The sequence below is a fragment of the Anabrus simplex genome, chromosome 4, assembly GCF_040414725.1.
Source record: "Anabrus simplex isolate iqAnaSimp1 chromosome 4, ASM4041472v1, whole genome shotgun sequence".
Classification (NCBI taxonomy): domain Eukaryota; kingdom Metazoa; phylum Arthropoda; class Insecta; order Orthoptera; family Tettigoniidae; genus Anabrus; species Anabrus simplex.
This window is the reverse complement of record NC_090268.1, coordinates 227,233,639-227,247,172: the sequence shown is the minus strand read 5'-3', so window position 1 is coordinate 227,247,172 and position 13,534 is coordinate 227,233,639. Positions and strand designations below refer to the sequence as shown.

The window sequence follows — 13,534 nt, the reverse complement described above, 5'->3', positions numbered from 1 at the left end:
CATTACCGATATTCTGGAATTTCAACTTGAATTTTTCCATCGTTTCTTTTTATGTCTGTGTTTTTTTAATTTTGTATAAGCGCACTGTGATTCGTTATGTCTGGTGTGTTTTCATTGATATTGCCTGGAAACGGGATATTACTATCATTTGAAAGTGGTGCACAACCACTTCTTGATTTCCATTCAGGCTGCTTAGCTAAGAGTGCAGTTCTATGTTCTTGTGGATGAGATCGGCTTATGTAGATGCTCACTCCTAGCTTCCCTTTATAGAGTTTACCACAATGTGGACAGGCTGTGGCGATGACAACTTCATTGGCGATAATCTGAATCGTCGTGTTAGGTTCCATTTCTGGATGGTATAGCACCCTTATTCCCAAGAATGGAATTAATAATGGCACGGCATTTAATATAGCCGTACATATAGTATATTAACTTACGCTGTTATGATCAGTAATTACCAACTGGGTAATTTGCACATATCACTGTAGAACATGAAATCTAACAGTCATAGAACAGTATTAAAGCGTTGACCATATGATAGGTAATACGAACATGGGACCGCGCTGGATTTGGTTAAGGGGCATGGACACTTGAGTGGTCAGATTTTCATTCATCATTATGTCTTGATGGTGTGACTGGGGATATTAAATAGGCCTATTTAAATACTTGGCTGCAATCCTCATACTGCAATGGCCTTTTTCTCCAGTGTGAAAAACTAGGTGGGTTCGGAGGGATGCCATTCATTCAGTATGAACAACAGGGTATCTTCGGAGACTTTGTTTATTTCTAAAACACTTCGTTGCATTCTTTACAGTAGAATGGCTTCTCTCCAGTGTGTATCATTATGTGTAGCCGGAGGTCACTTCTCCTACCGAATAATTTGTTGAAATTCTGACATCGAAAGGGCCTTGCCCCGTTATGAAGAAGCATGTGGGTGCAAAGATTACTAAGTAGACAAAACGTCTTATTGCATTCCATGCAGGGGTTAGGGTTTTCTCCAGTATGTACAGCTGCATGTTATCAGAGGCTACCCCTAACTTCAAACGCTTTATTGCATTTTTTACAGTAGGATGGCCTTGTTCCAGTGTTGCTTAGGAGATGAGCTTTGACTAAACGTTTAATTGCATTCCTGACACTGAAATGGTGTCTCTCTATTGTGAACAAACAGGTGTTTTTGTAGATTACCTCGCTGGGTAAACATTTTCATGAATTTCCGGCACTGGAATGGCCTTAATCCAGTATGTATAACAGCGTGTGTTCGGAGTATATTGTTAGTTGTAAACGCCTTGTTGCATTCTTTACAGCGGATTGGACTGTCTTTAGTATGAAGCGTCATGTGTTTTCGGAGGCTAGATCTTTTATTCTTTCAAACATTGTTACAATCCTGGCACTGGGAGGACTTTTTGCCATTATGAACAGACAGGAGGGTTTGGAGCTGAAATCCTTTGGTAAACGTTTTATTGCATTCCCTGCACTGGAATTGCCTTAATCCCATATGAAAAATTGTGTGTCTTTGTAGAATACTCTTTTTTGTAAACCGCCATATTGCTTTTTTCTTACAGCGGAATGGCCTCTCTCCAGGCGGAGGTTACCACTAGTTGTAAACACTTTATTGCATTTGATACAGCGGAACGGTTTCTCTCCAGTATGTGTACGCTTTCCGTATTTGTTGACTAACCTGGACCCTTGGATAAGAGTACACAGTTGAATTCTTCATATTCTTGACTAAAGAATCTCCAAGTACAACAAGACAAAATTTAAGCTTAACCTCCTTTGATTTACTCTGTTTATTAGGACTCACTCCTGCGTAATCAGCTGTAATATCTTCTGGATTCCCAAGGATATCAAAGCGATTTGCTGTTGTTATGGGCAATGTGTAATTTATGTCGCGTGTTTTCGTTGGAGGTGCTTTCAATTTTTGTACTGTCATGTATTATTCTTTCTTCTCTTCTACAATGTTTTCACGATCTAAAAGACAATGGATTTCTTCTTGTGCATTTTTCGAGGTCTATTCTTAATACTCTAATAATTTTCTCCTCAGTAGCAAGCTACGACTTGATTTGGCGAATGACAGCAATGATAATCTGTAGTCATTTCATCATAGGTCGCATGTCCATTATGTTTTTTCCATAGACCACGTTAGTATCATGTTTTTATTATTTTTCTTGACCCTGTATGCATAAAACCTGTCTACATCATAACTTGCTCTTTTTACACTTGCATGTTTCCCCACTCTATCTGTGTACCGGTACTACCGTTTTTAATCATGACTTAGCAAATTTCATTACAGCGTACTTCAAGTCTGAATGACTTGCAACAACCCTCGCATTGATGTACCAGACCTCTGGTCCACATGGGTTTCGTTGTTCAGGTGGTTGATTTGCAAGTCGTTCTTCAAACAAGTTAGAAACTCCACAGTGCTTGGGACCCTGAATACTGTCCTGTCCATTCCAGAATACAAGAATATCCACTACATAAAGTGCTGCCACATGAATTTATCATGGAATATAATTAAATATATTCTTGTTCCACTATGCAAAATAATTGACTTGTTATTCATAGCGCCACTGTTCCAACACTGGCTAAGATTTCAAACACTGCCACATTACACCAGTTGTAATTGGTTAAGTTATGTATCATCTTACGGAAAGTTTGAATGACTTGCAACAACCTTCGCATTAAGGTACCAGACCTCTGGTCTACATGGGTTTGGTTGTTCAGATGGTTGATTTGCAACTCTTTCTTAAAACAAGTTAGAAACTCCACAGTACTTGGGACCCCGAATAATGTCCTCTCCGTTCCATAATACAAGAATACCCACTAAATAAAATGCTGCCATACAAATTTTTCATGGAATAATTAAGTAAATATATTTGTCAACCCATTAACTCTTGTTCTACTATGCAAAATAATTGCCTTATCATTCATGGTGCCACTACTCCAAAACTGGCTTAGATTTCAAACACTGCTACATTACACCGTCGTAATCAGTAAGTCACGTATCATCTTATGGAAAGTTGGCACTCACTTCACCCAACAATCAAAAAACATCTTGCGAATTCACTGTATATTTCGGCCATAAACAACATACAAACGGGAGCACTCCGTGCCTCATATCTTACTCACTTCGAACATTTCAGAGCCTAGACTATAAGACTAATTTTAAGTAACTAGCTAGAGTGATTCAGTAGTGTTAAATTCATAGTCAATTTGTGTATCCCAGAACTCTTATTTAAGGATTAACATTGTCTCAATGCATTATACTTCACACTAGTAGTTATTCTAGTCAAATAGGTACTTTTATGTATTGTTAAACAAGAAATTTTAAAATAACATAAACTTAATAGTTTAAATTTTTTTTAAAAAGTATTATAATCAGAATTCTGGTTGTAGTTAAAGATTTTGAGTCATGAAACTGGCTGATGATGCCCTAAATGCGGGCGAAACATGTCCCAATAACTGAATCAGTGTTAATGTAAAGATTTTTACTTGTAAAGAAAAATAAATTGTATTAAAAGGTAGACACCTTAAAAAATTGTTTTGAATAAATAAGGCGAGCGGCACATTTACGGGCTACTCAAATTGAGGCACCGCAAAATGGAAGACATCCAACTTTTTATGGCATCAGTGACAAAACAGGTGACCTGCTGGTCGACTGGAAGGAAGTGCGAGAACGCTGGCAGAGCTATTTTAAGAAACTTTCAACCGAAGAATTCCCCCACCCACCAATCCCAAACCACCTCCGCTATTGAAGGCCCAGTGAAGGAATTTGACGTCGCAGAAGTTCAGGTGTTCTGAAGGAGATGAAACCAGGGAAAGCCACTGGCCCTGATGATCTTCCGGCAGAGTTCTGGTGCTCTGAACGGTGGGATGCGGCAATATGGCTAACACAGCTTTTCAATCAGATTATCAAAGAAGGTCAAATACCATCAGATTGGCAACGGAGCATTTTGTTTTTGTGAGAGTATGTCAAAAAGTTTATTATTAATCTGATTTAGAAATAAATTCCATTGAATGCTAGGAACCAGATTGACTGCTTCAAGGTGAGTCTCGTAAAGTTTATTATTTAAAAAAAATTTTTTCTTATATAAAAAACAAAGTTCGTTTTTCAACCAAATTTTGTTCATTTTTTGTTGCGTTTGGATGGAATGTGGTGCGGAACGATGTTTTTTGATAGTTGCTTTCAGAAAGTTAGGTGTTAAATTGTGTATAATGCATTGTTTCAAGAAGGTAATATCTTTGCCTAATTTGGCGACTTTAATTTTAAACCCATATATTGATAGCCTTTTCTCTTTGCCTGGTTAGTCGTTTCATTGATATTTAGAAATTTCATGATCCGTACTGAAGTGGAATTACAATAATTGAAATTAATATGGGTCCTCCTCTTCAATATAAAGACATTTATTAATGTGAATTAATTACATGTCATTCACATGAGGTACTAGTTTCGGCACTAAACTTGTGCCATCATCAGCCAACGAGTCAAATCAGACAAACACAATACAACCTTAGAACAATACAACTTTAAAACACACTGTAACACCTGCATAGATGAATATTAAATAAAATATGGTACCTGATGATATTGCACTTCATATAAAATCTTTTTAAAAATGACGACGACTCCGTTGTTGTATACACATGTACACATGGTGGTGTGTCCAGCTTGTATATATCTTTAGTTCTTTGATCTTGTTGAAGTTATGCTGCAGAGTTTAATGTCATGTGAAATTAACACTTTGTTTGATCTGTGGTTTGGTTCCGAAAAATAAACGTGCATGTGATGAACTTGGTTAGACTCAAAGAATTAATTCTCACTTCAATATGGGGTTTTGGAATCTTGAGCAGCCTGTTTGATCGGTGAACAGAGCCAGACTGTAGTCCAGGTATATACAATATATATTATATAATTATTGTATTCATTCTAGCAATTTTATCTCTTACCATGAAATCAACAATAACAATCATTATTATCTGCCGCAGTTGTCTTGCTGTCTTGCTAATATCCTCCAGCAATGTTTGAGCTGATGCCTCTTGTTCTTCCATTACAACTATATTGTCAGCCCAATTTGCATCTTTGAAAGATAGGGATTTTGTACTGCTTTAAATAACTATTTTTTCCCCCTGTAATCTATTCCTTAAAAATGTCTATTTAGTGAATATTCTTTATTTTTTTACGTGTATCAGTGCATCCTTGTGTGTTTAAACTGGTATCTTTTATTCTTTACCTTTCCAGGGGACTTATTTGATGAAGGTCTGTGGTGTAGCGAAAAGGAATTTGCCTACTATGTTAATCGATTCAATGATTTATTTGAAGTTCCTGATGGTACCCAGATTTATGTAGCTGTTGGTAACCATGACATAGGCTTCCATTATGGGTGAGTGCATTCAATTCTTTTGATTTACAGTTCAGGCTTGTTAAAGTCACGTTCTTGCTGTGGATGTTGTTTACCTGTACATGCAGTATTGCGGTTTGGTTGGGCTGACTACGGGGAGAACAGGGTGTACATAACAGTGATTAGATAATTTGATTTATGTAATGTATTACCTCTTAACTGTACAGTAGAGAATTTCTGCTTTGCTGTTTCACTCTCTGAGTACATATTGTGGACTAAAAAGAACAAAAATGATATGTAAGCTCATTGAATAAAATAATAGTGTTCCTAAAAGCTAAACTAGTGGAATAATTTAAGAAGGAACCAAATTTTCCAGTGTCGATTTAGGTAATGTAACCTAAAAACTTTTCAGTCTGTCGAACACACTAGTTCAGAACATAATACATAACACTCTACCAATAGCGTAGCCAGAATCGACCAATGGTGGGGTATTATAGTTACAAAATGATGATAGTAGTAGAACACAATGAAGATGCTTGAATGTGTGTGGTGCGCACATGCATGAGTGTCATAAGGACACTGATACGAGTAAACTATGTTTATATTCAGATTGCAGTACCAGTACATTACAAAATCTTACATTAAAATACAGAATAAGAACAATATGATCAAGGTGAATAGTTATACGGAAAATGGTATGTTCAGATTTCAATCTAAAATCCAACTTTTGAGGCTTCTTAGAAAGTAGATTCAAGAGATCTGTGGGCTTTACAATTTTGTCTCTGTGAATGTTCAAAAGAGTCGACCTTCACTTGTTTATTGTCAGTGTGCTGTCCTTCTGTACTCTACAAAAGTACAAACTATTGAGAATGACATGTTTCACTCTGCTGCAAGAACATCCTCAGATTCTATAAAATCACTTTATCATGTGCATATGTGTACCATATTGTTTATGTTGTGTAAACTAGTCGGTGATTATGAATTGGTGATGTTATGCACAAATAATGAATGTATTAGTTCTTTACGAGGTCAGGTATGAAGTTAAATCTTAGTAGGGAGTTTTTATGACTGAATCCCCTTCCTGACGTCAACCTCATCGGAGGTGTTAATAGGATGAAATGGATGATGTGATTATGATCGTAGGAAGGGAGAGGGTGAAACCTGGTGCCGGTACATAGCCTGCTCCTGTCGAATAGCACCAAAGGGTCTGCTTAAGGCTTAACATCTTCATCCAACGGACAAATCACCATTAACAGCATCATATCCCTCCACTCCATATGAGCACTGCAGAGAGGTTTGGAATTTAATTCAGGCTTTTGGCACGCAATCTAGTGATTAGAAATTGTATACCACCATCTCTACTACCCTGTCGTCAAGCATTCTAATGATGAACACTTTTTCGACCAATTTGACTTGAACTGGCTAACTACGGTGTTACTGAGCTCGATAGTTGCAGTCGCTTAAGTGGGGTCAGTATCCAGTATTCGGGAGATAGTGGGTTCGAACCCCACTGTCGGCAGCCCTGAAGATGGTTTTCCGTGGTTTCCCATTTTCACACCAGGCAAATGCTGGGGCTGTACCTTATTAAGGCCACGGCCGATTCCTTCCCACTCCTAACGCTTTCATGTCCTGTCGTCACCATAAGACCTATCTGTGTCGGTGTGACGTAAAACAACTTGTAAAAAAAAAAAAAAAAACCTACGGTGTAAGACCATATAGGCTTGATGCCGTAACGATCATGGCCACCAGGAGGGCTAGAGGACTAATACATTCATTATTTGTTCATATTTGTTCGTAACATCACGAATTCATGATCATTCACTAGCTCATACAATGTAAACAATATTGTACATATATGCACATGATTTAAAGTGATTTGATAGAATCTAAATAGAATTCTTGTAGACTGAAAGATGTCATTCTTTGTTTAATAGTGTGTATTTTTGTACAGGTATGTTATGTATTATGTTTTGAACTGTCCGGCTCCATGGCTAATTGGTTAGCGTGCTGGCCTTTGGTCACAGGGGTCCCGGGTTCGACTCCCGGAATGGTCAGGAATTTTAACCACCAGTGGTTAATTTCGCTGGCACGGGGGCTGGTTGTATGTGTTGTCTTCGCCATCATTTCATCTTCATCACGACGCGCAGGTCGCCCACGGGAGTCAAATCGAATTACCTGCACCTGGCGAGCCGAACATGTCCTCGGATACTCTCGGCACTAAAAGCCATACGCCATTTCATTTCAGTTCATGTTTTGAACTAGTGTGTTTGACAGACTGAAAAACTTTTAAATTACATTACTGAGTGTTACATTCTCATTTAAATCACAGTAAATCAGGTACGTTGACTCTGACACAGTTGATGCATCTTGGCAACTGGTCTTTCAAAGTTAGGTGTGAGCTTCGTAGTGCAAGCAGTTCTCATCACACATCCAGTTCATGTCTGTCAGCCAGGCTCTCGGGTAGAATTTGTTGAGCTTCATCTTGGAAAGATCTGCTCGCAGCCATTTGTACTACCGAATATTGATGTTATGTCAGCTGCAAATTTATGAAATTTTGGGAAGCGAGTGCAATCATTTATTTATGCTCTTCTTTAGTTTTGTATTTCTTTGTAAATCAATTTCTATAACCCTTGGACTTGCTCTCCACCTGAAAACTGAACGGAGGTTGGGTTGTGCACATGGCGTGTATATTCATACAGTGTGCTGTGTCTAACATGCCTGGTTTATAATATAATTATTGGAAAAATTTGTGTTGGTTTGACAAAAGCTCATGTTCGACTGTCTTTTCAGGATCAGCCCATATCTTCAGGAGCGCTTCCAGTCTGCATTTAATGCTCCTCCTGTCCATATTGTGACAATAAAAGGAAATCATTTTGTTATATTAAACAGTATGGCAATGGAGGGCGATGGCTGCTTCTTGTGTCGACCAGCTGAGTTACAGTTGCAGAAAATCTCTCGTAAGTATGAAATGCATTTGCACCTATCCGACTAATGTACCCCGATGTGTACTTGTGGCATACAATTGACATAGTGCACATCATCTCAGAGTGGATGGTCTTTCCCTTTCTCTGAGAAAGTGGAAACTGCATAATACCATCTTGCGTGATGATGAAGCAGTCCGTAGACCATTTCATCGGCTTTTTGAGGGATAGTGGTCTGTTTTATCGTTCGTCATCATCATCATCAGCATCATTTCACAGTTCCAGTTCCCAGGGTACTGTTAATGAGCCTCCTCCATTCCATTCTATTCATGTATGATTTCTTCTCCGTGATGTCTGCTATTGTTGATCCCATGTCTTTGATGTCAATCTTAACAATGTCCATCCAATGGGTTCTAGGCCTTCCCACCATTCTTCTTCCTGTCACCTCTCTCTCTAGGTTCAGTTTGGCTATTCTTTCTGGTTCAATCCTCATCACATGTCCGAACCACCGTAGTCTAGAATTACTGACTCGATCTGGTAGCGATGTCTTTATACCATTTCTCTTTCGCACCTCCTGATTCCTTATCTTGTCCAACTTGGTTTTTGACCACTTTGTACAGCAACTTCATGTTTCCTTTGCTGTTTTCCTCCAGTTTCTGAGTGAAGTCGTCCCAACATTTCAACTTTTCCTCCTCAATTATTCTTTTGGTTTTCAGTTTCTTATCACGGTACACTTGTTCAAGGATTCTGATCTTCACCTCATCCCGTATATCTTGTGACTTTAGTTTTTCATGGTCCTTTTCTCTCCTAGCCTAATTTCTATCCTTTATGGCTGTTTTCACCTTTGTGTTCCACCAGGATGTTTCCTTCTCTCATACTTTTGTGCTTGTCTTCCCACACACCTCAATGGCTTCCTTCACTAGATCGTTCTTCAGTCTAGTCCATTCTTCTTCTCCGCTCTTCATTTCATCAGTTGATAGCTGTCTTTTTATACGATCTTGATACTCGGTTCTCTTTTCCTTGTCAAGGAGTTCCCATACTTCGATTTTTGGATGTCTCCTTGTTGTTACCTTAGGTACCTGGATGTCTTTCAGGTCTGCCACTAATAGCTGGTGGTCACTATTAAGGTTCTCGCTGGGAATTACCTTGACATCTGTTATAAGACTTTTCCTCTCTTCATCTATAATGACATAATCAGTAACAGACTTGTCTTGGCTGTTCCAACTGTACCTAGTAATCTTTTGAGAGACTCTTTTCTTGAACCAGCTATTTTTCACCATCAGACCATTCCTCATGCAGAATTCAAGGAGATGCACTCCCTCTAAATTTCGATTGCCATAGCCATGTGGTTCCAACACCCTCTCATAACCATTCCTTAAAGTTCAAATCTGAGCATTCACGTCTCCAATTATCACTGCCTTCTCGCCGTCAGTGGTCTGTTCTAGGTTCTCCAGGAATTTGTTCTTATCGTCTTGGCTGCGACCAATCTGAGGTGCATACACCTGTACCAGTGTCCACTTCTCTTTCCCTAGATGTATTGTTGCTTTGATGATCCTCTCATTGACATACAAAATCTCAGTAATACTCTCAGAATCTTTTGACATAATCAACCCAACTCCATTCCTCATTTGCTTATTGTTACCATGCCAGTAAAGGGTATGGTTTTTCCTGAGTTCTTTTTTCCTTTTACCTTTCCATTTGGTCTCACTCAGGCCAAGGATAGATAATGATCTCCTTTCCATGAGATCTTCTAATTCCTCACACTTTCCAGTTAGGCTAATTTTGTTCATAGTCCTTATTTGAGTTTATAGTCTTTTCCGTGATATATGCATTATCACATGGTCCATTGTTTTGTCTAGGCCTGTGTGTCCTCTTATTTTACGATATGAGGCTCTTTCTATTCTTGAAAGCAACTACAGGCCAAATGTACCAGAAGATTTTCTTTTAGGGTTTACTCCCTTAGCCTTTCATAGTCTCCTACCATATCTACAAGGCAGCAGTTTCCAATTAATATATTCATGATAATTACTTTTATAATTTTTGTCCTAAAGCCACTGTAATAACCACTACAAAAACACCCACATAAAGCCATTACTTTCAAAGGATTATAACACCATCACAGAAATAATTTCTTTGTTCCATCACTTAATGCACTCAAAAGCCTTTAAAAAAAAAACAATGAAATTTTTTTTAAAGATAAACAAGTTCTATCACTCAACCACAATTCAGTCTAAAAAAAAAACCTGTATAAGGAAAACTTTAACCTTCAAAGAGCAGGATTAATTCGTTTATAGTACCATAGCAACCATCATAAATCCTTCATTCCATAATTTTCACCTTTTCCAAAAAAAAAAAAAAAAAACACCTAAAAAATTCATGACACCAATAAATGTATCTATCAAAGATGACTTAAAGTTACAGAAACAGCAACAACAAATGTAAATAAATTTAGAAAAACCACAATTATAATAATATTATTACAGAGCTCTACACACATGTTGTCGTCGATATCAGGTTGAATTAATTTAGGTTAGACTAGCTGATGTACCCGTGCTTCGCTACGGAATTCTGCATTGCATATGGAATTCTAGTGTACACGTTGTGAGCAAGATTGTATTAAATTGCATAGCTTTTAACGTTACCTTAGAAACGTGACAGGGAAGTCACCAAACATCTTTTCTCACAAGAAGACTGAGTTAGGGAATTTTCACTGTATTGGTAGACCTGCTTGCCTACCATCAGTTACAAGCAGGTTGGGGAGTCTTCATTATAATTGTGGACACTCACCCTCCACCTGCCTGTTTACATCCTCAGAAAGACCGTCTTAGTGGTTTTCCCAACTGAAATGAACATACATTACAATGACGTCAGTAGGAATGGCACGACTAAGAGCAATGCTTTCGTATGAAATACTCGATCAAATGAAACACCACACATTTTCTCACTTTTAATGAACAGGACTACACTGCCGATCTAACAGTCCACAGTTCCAGAGCTGGAATGACCAAGCCGCAGACAGCCGTGATTCGTGAACACTCTTCGTCTTTTTTCGGTGGGGAGAGGGTCGAATAGTGGAGAATCCCAGGGCAAATCTATGCCCTTTTACTAATCTGTTTCCTAGGAATACCCGATAAGTCGGAAACTATCAATTCACTACACTGGCAGCGGAAAAATCTATCTGACTTGGAGGCAAATTTTTCCTCCAAGCCAGAGGAGAAACCCCCTCTTCACTGATAATTTGGAATAAAATGAATGTAGAATTTAATAAAAGTGAAGAGGAAGAAGCTTTTCTTAAGAAACGGCTTTTTTCACGGTTGTATTTTGAGTTAAGTGAATTGTGGTGCTATAATTTTGGAATCTGTGCGGTTAGAGCACGCGGCTGTGAGCTTGCATCTGGGAGATAGTGCGTTCGAATCCCACTGTCAGCAGCCCTGAAGATGGTTTTCCGTGGTTTCCCATTTTCACACCAGGCAAATGCCGGGGCTGTATCCTAATTAAGGCCACAGCCGCTTCCTTCCAACTCCTAAGCCTTTCCTATCCCATCGTCGCCGCAAGACCTATCTGTGTCGGTGCGACGTAAAGCCAATAGCAAAAAAAAATAAAATTGGAATAGGTCTAAATTGTTATTCTAGACCAGGTACTACTACTACTACTACTACTACTACTACTACTACTAAGTCAGCCTCTGCCTTAAGTATGCACTGCTCATTCAAAACTGGAATACCGTACTATGAAGAAACAGTCTGTTACGTACCAGCTGTATCAGAAAATGTATGAACCAGAGAAATGGCATGCTAAAAAAGAAAGTTTTCTAACTGCACGGCTATTTCCCGCCAATATTCAGTCAGGCTTTTGTACTCGGTACGCAGCAGTAATCTCATCTATCGGAGTTGAGAGGCAGCATAAGGGGCAAATAACATCACAACAAACAATGGTCAATGTAATGTTATTGTTGATCAATGTTATGCGCCTTCGATATTGTAGGCCTTCACATTTAGTTTTCTTCCGACTCTGAAATACCACTCATCATAGTCGGTACAGTAAAACTGAAAAAAACATAAATGATCAGACATTGTATTCTCTGTTACTTTTGTTATCTAACACTTTTTGATAGGACCAAAAACATAGATATTTAAAAATTAAAATTTAGGCACCTTCCCCTAAACTACAATTTCATCCAGTGTGATTAAAATTGTTTATAGCTTAGACCAGGGCCTCTCAGGGTGCATGCGCTTGGTGCATGCACTGTGCACGGTGCAAAAGACGACTTCGCTTGGTTGACCAGAGTGCAGACCCCCCACTCCTCTATTTGGAGCAATAGCGCTTACTCTCTCTTTCCTCACGCCTGTCTCGCTCGCTCCCCCTGTCTCCCTCTTCCGCACTTGCTTAGTAGCGCTCCAAATCCGAGCTGAGTTGCGCCGAGTAGAGCCGAGCTTAGCCGAGTAGTCCAGAGAGGTGGCGTTGGTCCGACCCAAGCCGAGCGGCACCGATGCACAGTGCACGGAGCTCTTGCGCCTCGATTTGCACGCATGAGATTTTGGGAGTTTGAGAGGCCCTGGCTGAGACTGTAGTTTCTTATTCCCCGACTCTCTATACTGATTTTCATTAAATTCTGTCAACCCATTTTCTCGTGGCTCGGCGTCGTTAGGGACTTTGCAACAAAAATACAAATTCATGAATATCTGTGTTATCATAGCCGGTACGGTAAAAGTGTATAAGACATAAATGGTCGGAAATTTAATTCTATAAAACTTTGGTTATGTTGTATTTATCGATACGATCACTAATAATATAAATATTTGAGAATTAAATTTTAGGCCTTCCCATAAAGTACCATTTCACTCAGCGTAAATACAATTATTCATAGCCTAAGTTGTAGCGACTTATTCTCCGACTTTGCATTCCAATTTTTATTAAGATAGGACTAATAATAACGTAAATATTTGAAAATGAAATTTTAGGCCTTCCCCTAAAGTACCATTTCTATGAACGTGAATAAAATTATTCATGGCTTAGATTGTAGCGGCTTATTCCCAGACTTTGCATACCGATTTTCATTAAATTATCTTTAGCCGTTTTCTAGTGATGCGTGGACAGACATACAGACAGAAATTACGGAAAAGTAAAAAGTTCATTTGCTTGTTACTGTGGACATGACCGATACAGAAATACCATCCTTTTCAAATTCTGAGCAATGTACAGACAAAACTCTTATTATATATATATATAGATTAGTCTCTTAGTATTTCTTGTTATTTTAAGTTGTTTTCTGCTACG

The 13,534-nt window shown here is 38.6% G+C and overlaps 1 protein-coding gene across 3 annotated transcripts in view; it reads left to right on the top strand.

The window, feature by feature from the left end:
• The window catches only part of PGAP5 (Per1-like protein PGAP5), a 65,685-nt gene that overhangs the window by 19,617 nt on the left and 32,534 nt on the right, over window positions 1-13,534 (top strand). For all 3 annotated transcript variants that reach the window (XM_068227493.1, XM_067146398.2, XM_067146396.2), the window contains 2 exons: window positions 5,237-5,378; window positions 8,127-8,293. In XM_068227493.1, the coding sequence (XP_068083594.1) occupies window positions 5,237-5,378; window positions 8,127-8,293 (309 nt within the window). The remainder of the gene's footprint in view (window positions 1-5,236; window positions 5,379-8,126; window positions 8,294-13,534) is intronic.